Source organism: Oncorhynchus mykiss, chromosome 26 (assembly GCF_013265735.2).
Source record: "Oncorhynchus mykiss isolate Arlee chromosome 26, USDA_OmykA_1.1, whole genome shotgun sequence".
Lineage (NCBI taxonomy): Eukaryota > Metazoa > Chordata > Actinopteri > Salmoniformes > Salmonidae > Oncorhynchus > Oncorhynchus mykiss.
In genome coordinates, this window is record NC_048590.1 from 8,863,279 (window position 1) to 8,870,778 (window position 7,500).

Here is a 7,500-nt window from a genome sequence, read left to right on the forward strand (position 1 = left end):
GCTGACTCCTTGATCCTGGTTTGTAGTGTTCCTCTCTGGCTAACTCCTTAATCCTGGTTTGTAGTGTTCCTCTCTGGCTGACTCCTTAATCCTTGTTTGTAGTGTTCCTCTCTGGCTGACTCCTTAATCCTGGTTTGTAGTGTTCCTCTCTGGCTGACTCCTTAATCCTGGTTTGTAGTGTTCCTCTCTGGCTGACTCCTTGATCCTGGTTTGTAGTGTTCCTCTCTGGCTAACTCCTTAATCCTGGTTTGTAGTGTTCCTCTCTGGCTGACTCCTTGATCCTGGTTTGTAGTGTTCCTCTCTGGCTGACTCCTTAATCCTTGTTTGTAGTGTTCCTCTCTGGCTAACTCCTTAATCCTGGTTTGTAGTGTTCCTCTCTGGCTGACTCCTTAATCCTTGTTTGTAGTGTTCCTCTCTGGCTAACTCCTTAATCCTGGTTTGTAGTGTTCCTCTCTGGCTGACTCCTTAATCCTGGTTTGTAGTGTTCCTCTCTGGCTGACTCCTTAATCCTGGTTTGTAGTGTTCCTCTCTGGTGTGACTCACAGCTCCAGGACGAGCACCACGTCAGTGAGGTTCTCGTAGACATCGTGGAAGGTGACTATGTTGGCGTGTTGTGTCTGCTGTAGGATGTTGACCTCTCTCTCTATCTCCTCCCTCCTGACCCCCCGCCGGCTGGATCTGCTCTGACGTTTCTTGATGAATTTAGCGGCGAACTCCAGACCTGTGCTCTTCTCCCAGCAACGCTTCACGATGGCAAACTGACCGCTGGAACACGGGAACGAGAGAAGGACACAAAAATGATGGAGAAAAAAATATTCAGCAACACAATGTATGTTGGCTTGAAAATGAATGATTATGATGTTAACACCTACAACATGTGGCCTCTACAGAATCAGATCAGACGAAGGCCAGATGGGACGGTATGTTAACACCTACAACATGTGGTCTCTACAGAATCAGATCAGACGAAGGCCAGATGGGACGGTATGTTAACACCTACAACATGTGGTCTCTACAGAATCAGATCAGACGAAGGCCAGATTGGACGGTATGTTTAAAACCTACATGTGGTCTCTACAGAATCAGATCAGACGATGGCCAGATGGGATGCTATGTTAACACCTACAACATGTGGTCTCTACAGAATCAGATCAGACGAAGGCCAGATTGGACTGTATGTTATTTCCGTATCAGAAGATATTGTCAAGAGGATTTTCATGTATTATTACAATATTACATTTCTAATGTCTGTTGCGGTGAAAACACTGTCTCTGTAAATACCATAAATGACCACGGTGCAGTCAGAAGGTGACGGTGTGTGTGAAGGGTTAACTCATTTTGTCCTACAGAATGTTCAGACATTTCTTCCTGCTAGGCTACCGATCTATTCATAGTGTAGTGGCACTGCAGCAGCGTGAGCTGAGCCTGACAACTCTGGGGTTTTTTACGTCATACACTTTCACAGACAACTAAACACATCGAAAGACCATTCGCTGTTGTACACACCTGTGTTCACTGCATACGGGTAGCCTATGGTAGCCTATGGTAGCATATGGTAGCATATGGTAGCCTATGGTAGCCTATGGTAGCATATGGTAGCCTATGGTAGCCTATGGTAGCATATGGTGGCCTATGGTGGCATATGGTAGCATATGGTAGCATATGGTAGCCTATGGTAGCCTATGGTAGCATATGGTAGCATATGGTAGCCTATGGTAGCATATGGTAGCCTATGGTAGCCTATGGTAGCATATGGTAGCCTATGGTGGCATATGGTAGCATATGGTAGCCTATGGTAGCCTATGGTAGCATATGGTGGCATATGGTAGCATATGGTAGCCTATGGTAGCCTATGGTAGCATATGGTAGCATATGGTAGCCTTTGGTAGCCTATGGGAAATAATCTGCTGCACTTGATTTAGTACTATGTCCCCTGTACAATGCAACCAGTAGAACAGCACCAGAAGTCACTCTGAGCTAAATCAAGCGCTCCTCAAATGACATCCAATACTTGGATGTATTGACCCAGCTCTGGCCTTTTATCCTCACATACAACAGAGCCGAGAAAGGACACCAAGAGGACGAGGGAATTAAGTCAACGGTCATTCAGTGGCTGTGTACCATAGTTGCACCCTTCACTCTTAGAAAAAAGGGTTCCAAAAGGGTTATTTGGATGTTTACATAGGAGAACCCTGTTTGGTTCCAGGTACATCCATTTTTGGTTCCAGACAGAACTATTTTGGGTTCCATGTAGAACCCTCTGTGTAAAGGGTTCTACATGGAACTCAAAAAAGGTTCTGTCTTGAACCAAAAAGAGGTTCTTCAAAGGGTTCTCTGTTGGGGACAGCCGAAGAACCCTTTTAGGTTCTAGATATCACCTTTTTATTTAAGAGTGTGTATTCCCTATAGAGCACTGCTTATGTCTAGTAGGGGACAGGGGGCCCGTAGGGGACAGGGGGGACAGGGGGCCCGTAGGGGACAGGGGGGACAGGGGGCCCGTAGGGGACAGGGGGGACAGGGGGCCCGTAGGGGACAGAGGGCCCGTAGGGGACAGGGGGGACAGGGGGCCCGTAGGGGACAGGGGGTCCGTAGGGGACAGTGGGGACAGGGGGCCCGTAGGGGACAGGGGGGACAGGGGGCCCGTAGGGGACAGTGGGGACAGGGGGCCCGTAGGGGACAGGGGGGACAGGGGGTCCGTAGGGGACAGGGGGGACAGGGGGCCCGTAGGGGACAGGGGGCCCGTAGGGGACAGGGGGGACAGGGGGCCCGTAGGGGACAGGGGGCCATTTGGGGCACAGACAGTGACTGTGACTCCATGTGTTTTTCCTCTACTGTCAGACAGTGACTGTGACTCCATGTGTTTTTCCTCTACTGTCAGACAGTGACTGTGACTCCATGTGTTTTTCCTCTACTGTCAGACAGTGAGGTAAAGTAATACTCCACTTCCTCATTCATAGTGTAGCTGTGTGATTAAACATAGACACACATCTCTAAAGATAGAAGGAAGCCATCTTGAGGAGTGACTGTCTGCCAGCTGCCTCTAGAGGAGGAATGACTGCCTGCCAGCTGCCTCTAGATGAGGAGTGACTGTCTGCCAGCTGCCTCTAGAGGAGGAGTGACTGCCTGTCAGCTGCCTCTAGAGGAGGAGTGACTGTCTGCCAGCTGCCTCTGGAGGAGGAGTGACTGCCTGCCAGCTGCCTCTGGAGGAGGAGTGACTGTCTGCCAGCTGCCTCTAGAGGAGGAGTGACTGCCTGCCAGCTGCCTCTAGAGGAGGAGTGACTGTCTGCCAGCTGCCTCTAGAGGAGGAGTGACTGCCTGCCAGCTGCCTCTAGAGGAGGAGTGACTGCCTGTCAGCTGCCTCTAGAGGAGGAGTGACTGCCTGCCAGCTGCCTCTAGAGGAGGAGTGACTGTCTGCCAGCTGCCTCTAGAGGAGGAGTGACTGTCTGCCAGCTGCCTCTAGAGGAGGAGTGACTGTCTGCCAGCTGCCTCTAGAGGAGGAGTGACTGTCTGCCAGCTGCCTCTAGAGGAGGAGTGACTGCCTGTCAGCTCAGCTGCCCCTTTAAAACAGGGCTTTAATCTACGTCATATCGCTGAGTCTACCTTTAAAACAGGGCTTTAATCTACATCATATCGCTGAGTCTACCTTTAAAACAGGGCTTTAATCTACATCATATCGCTGAGTCTACCTTTAAACAGGGCTTTAACCTACATCATATCGCTGAGTCTACCATTAAACAGGGCTTTAATCTACATCATATCGCTGAGTCTACCTTTAAAACAGGGCTTTAACCTACATCATATCACTGAGTCTACCTTTAAAACAGGGCTTTCATCTACATCATATCGCTGAGTCTACCTTTAAAACAGGGCTTTCATCTACATCATATCGCTGAGTCTACCTTTAAACAGGGCTTTCATCTACATCATATCGCTGAGTCTACCTTTAAAACAGGGCTTTCATCTACATCATATCGCTGAGTCTACCTTTAAACAGGGCTTTCATCTACATCATATCGCTGAGTCTACCTTTAAAACAGGGCTTTAACCTACATCATATCGCTGAGTCTACCTTTAAACAGGGCTTTCATCTACATCATATCGCTGAGTCTACCTTTAAAACAGGGCTTTAATCTACATCATGTCGCTGAGTCTACCTTTAAACAGGGCTTTAATCTACATCATATCTCTGAGTCTACCTTTAAAACAGGGCTTTAATCTACATCATGTCGCTGAGTCTACCTTTAAACAGGGCTTTAATCTACATCATATCGCTGAGTCTACCTTTAAAACAGGGCTTTAATCTACATCATATCGCTGAGTCTACCTTTAAAACAGGGCTTTAATCTACATCATATCGCTGAGTCTACCTTTAAAACAGGGCTTTCAGCTACATCATATCGCTGAGTCTACCTTTAAAACAGGGCTTTCAGCTACATCATATCGCTGAGTCTACCTTTAAAACAGGGCTTTAATCTACATCATATCGCTGAGTCTACCTTTAAAACAGGGCTTTAACCTACATCATATCGCTGAGTCTACCTTTAAACAGGGCTTTCATCTACATCATATCGCTGAGTCTACCTTTAAAACAGGGCTTTAATCTACATCATATCGCTGAGTCTACCTTTAAAACAGGGCTTTAATCTACATCATATCGCTGAGTCTACCTTTAAAACAGGGCTTTACTCATGTCAACTCCATTCACTGTCATGTAAACAGAACAACCCCAATCACTGTCATGTCAACAGAACAACCCCATTCACTGTCATGTCAACAGAACAACCCCATTCACTGTCATGTAAACAGAAGAACCCAATTCACTGTCATGTCAACAGAACAACCCCATTCACTGTCATGTCAACAGAACAACCCCATTCACTGTCATGTCAACAGAACAACCCCATTCACTGTCATGTCAACAGAACAACCCCATTCACTGTCATGTCAACAGAACAACCCCATTCACTGTCATGTCAACAGAACAACCCCATTCACTGTCATGTCAACAGAACAACCCCATTCACTGTCATGTAAACAGAAGAACCCCATTCACTGTCATGTCAACAGAACAACCCCATTCACTGTCATGTCAACAGAACAACCCCATTCACTGTCATGTCAACAGAACAACCCCATTCACTGTCATGTCAACAGAACAACCCCATTCACTGTCATGTCAACAGAACAACCCCATTCACTAGACTACCTGCCGCCCCGCCCCTCCACTCTAACCACTAGTCTACCTGCCGCCCCTCCACTCTAACCACTTGTCTACCTGCCGCCCCTCCACTCTAACCACTAGTCTACCTGCCTCCCCTCCACTCTAACCACTAGTCTACCTGCCGCCCCTCCACTCTAACCACTAGTCTACCTGCCTCCCCTCCACTCTAACCACTAGTCTACCTGCCGCCCCTCCACTCTAACCACTAGTCTACCTGCCGCCCCTCCACTCTAACCACTAGTCTACCTGCCTCCCCTCCACTCTAACCACTAGGCTACCCTGCCGCCCCTCCACTCTAACCACTAGTCTACCTGCCACCCCTCCACTCTAACCACTAGTCTACCCTGCCGCCCCTCCACTCTAACCACTAGGCTACCCTGCCGCCCCTCCACTCTAACCACTAGTCTACCTGCCGCCCCTCCACTCTAACCACTAGTCTACCTGCCGCCCCTCCACTCTAACCACTAGTCTACCCTGCCGCCCCTCCACTCTAACCACTAGGCTACCCTGCCGCCCCTCCACTCTAACCACTAGTCTACCTGCCGCCCCTTCACTCTAACCACTAGTCTACCTGATCGTAATACTGTACCTTCCTAATTCTTCTCCGATGTCGTAGAAATCCTCCACAGTCTGCTGCTTGAACAGGGCCATGCCTGCAGTCATAGACGGGGACGATGCCGTGGTTATGACGTGTAAATATATGGGTTCTCTATTCCGTCCATTATAGAAGTAAACCCTGTGTAAAAGAAGATAATTATATGTCTGATTGGTTCAGCAGGTGAAGTGCCGTGTTTGCTTGGCAGTTGTACAACAACAAACACGGCGACGTGCAACAACATGGCCAACATCACAGAATCAGAGAAACATTTAGCCTACATACAACAACAAAAACGCGTCTTCCTTTTAAAATCATCATTACAATATATTAATTATGAGAATAACGTTATAATTAAGCAATAAGGAGGTGTGGTATATGGCCCATATACCACGGCTAACGGCTGTTAGGTACGACCAACGCAATAAGAGGTGCCTTGTCGCTATTATAAACTGGTTACCAACATAATTAGAGGAGTAAAAATAAACGTTTTATCATACCCGTGGTATACGGTCATGGCAGTCAGCCAATCAGCATTCAGGGCTGGAACCACACAGTTTATAACTAGTGTTATTCCATACTATCACTACTAGACTGTTGGTCAACTCTTATTAGCAACTTATTGTAGACACATTTGATTAGACTTTCTGCATCACCAAATATCAAGGGCAATGTGCGACACAGCACCTTAGATGACGCATACAGGTTACCATTACAATAAAGTTAAATAGATAGAAATATAGAGACATTTTAAAAAGATCTTACCATGTTGAAATGACCGTCAAAAAAGCGTGTCCACAAACTTCTTCGTTCACTCTCCTTTCTTTTCAAAGTTTACCGAGCACCGTGTAGACGGCGTTTCCCTACTGACCACGCGCGCTCTCAGGTTCACACTAAATGTCACTTGTTACCACGCGATAGAGCTACCTTCCCTGAGTCTATTTTCAAAGTTACAAATACACGTCTGTTTGTGTGTGTGTGTGTGTGTGTGTGTGTGTGTGTTCTCTTCCACTGCTTACAGCATACAACGACTGTACAAAACATTAGGAACACCTACTCTTTCCATGACATAGACTGACCAGGTGAATCCAGGTTAAAGATATGATCCCTTACTGATGTCACTTGTTAAATCCACTTCAGTCAGTCTTAGATGAAGGGGAGGGGACGGGTTAAAGAAGGATTTTTAAGCCTTGAGACAAATTAAGTCATGGATTGTGTTCGTGTGCCATTCAGAGGGTGAATGGACAAGACAAAATATTGAGGTGCCTTTGAACAGGGTACGGTAGTAGGTGTCAGGAACACTGGTTTGTGTCAAGAACTGCAACGCTGCTGGGTTTTTCACGCTCAACAGTTTCCCGTGTGTATCAAGAATGGTCCACCAACCAAAGGACATCCAGCCAACTTGACACAACTGTGGGAAGCACTGGAGTCAACATGGGCCAGAATCCCTGTGGAAGGCTTTCGACACCTTGTATAGTCCCTGACCCCGATGATTTGAGGCTGTTATGAGGACAAAAAGGGGGTGAAAAATGTGACACTCTGTGTATGTGGTATGGTATTCTATAGTAAGGAGTATTGAAAAGCCCTGCCATGATGTGTAGTGCAGTAACTATACCACAAGAGGGCCCAACAGCACTAGAACATTAACACAGACACCTTCACCTTGTTATCATACTGCATCAGG

The 7,500-nt window shown here is 47.2% G+C and overlaps 1 protein-coding gene across 3 annotated transcripts in view; it reads right to left on the reverse strand.

The window, feature by feature from the left end:
* LOC118936605 (death-associated protein kinase 3-like) overlaps nucleotides 1–6,772 on the reverse strand; it is a 43,844-nt gene extending 37,072 nt beyond the window's left edge. For 2 of the 3 annotated variants that reach the window (XR_005039862.1, XM_036964331.1), the window contains exons 1-3: nucleotides 6,317–6,348; nucleotides 5,811–5,957; nucleotides 544–765 (exon numbers count right to left, since the gene is read on the reverse strand). Coding sequence is in view for 2 of the 3 variants with exons in the window: in XM_036964331.1 (XP_036820226.1) it covers nucleotides 544–765; nucleotides 5,811–5,957; nucleotides 6,317–6,333 (386 nt within the window). In the remaining variant the exon portion in view is untranslated. Of the gene's footprint in view, nucleotides 1–543; nucleotides 766–5,810; nucleotides 5,958–6,316; nucleotides 6,349–6,581 lie in introns of those variants that run through there. The other variant, XM_036964332.1, reaches the window with a different exon arrangement.
* Nucleotides 6,773–7,500: the final 728 nt, after the last annotated feature.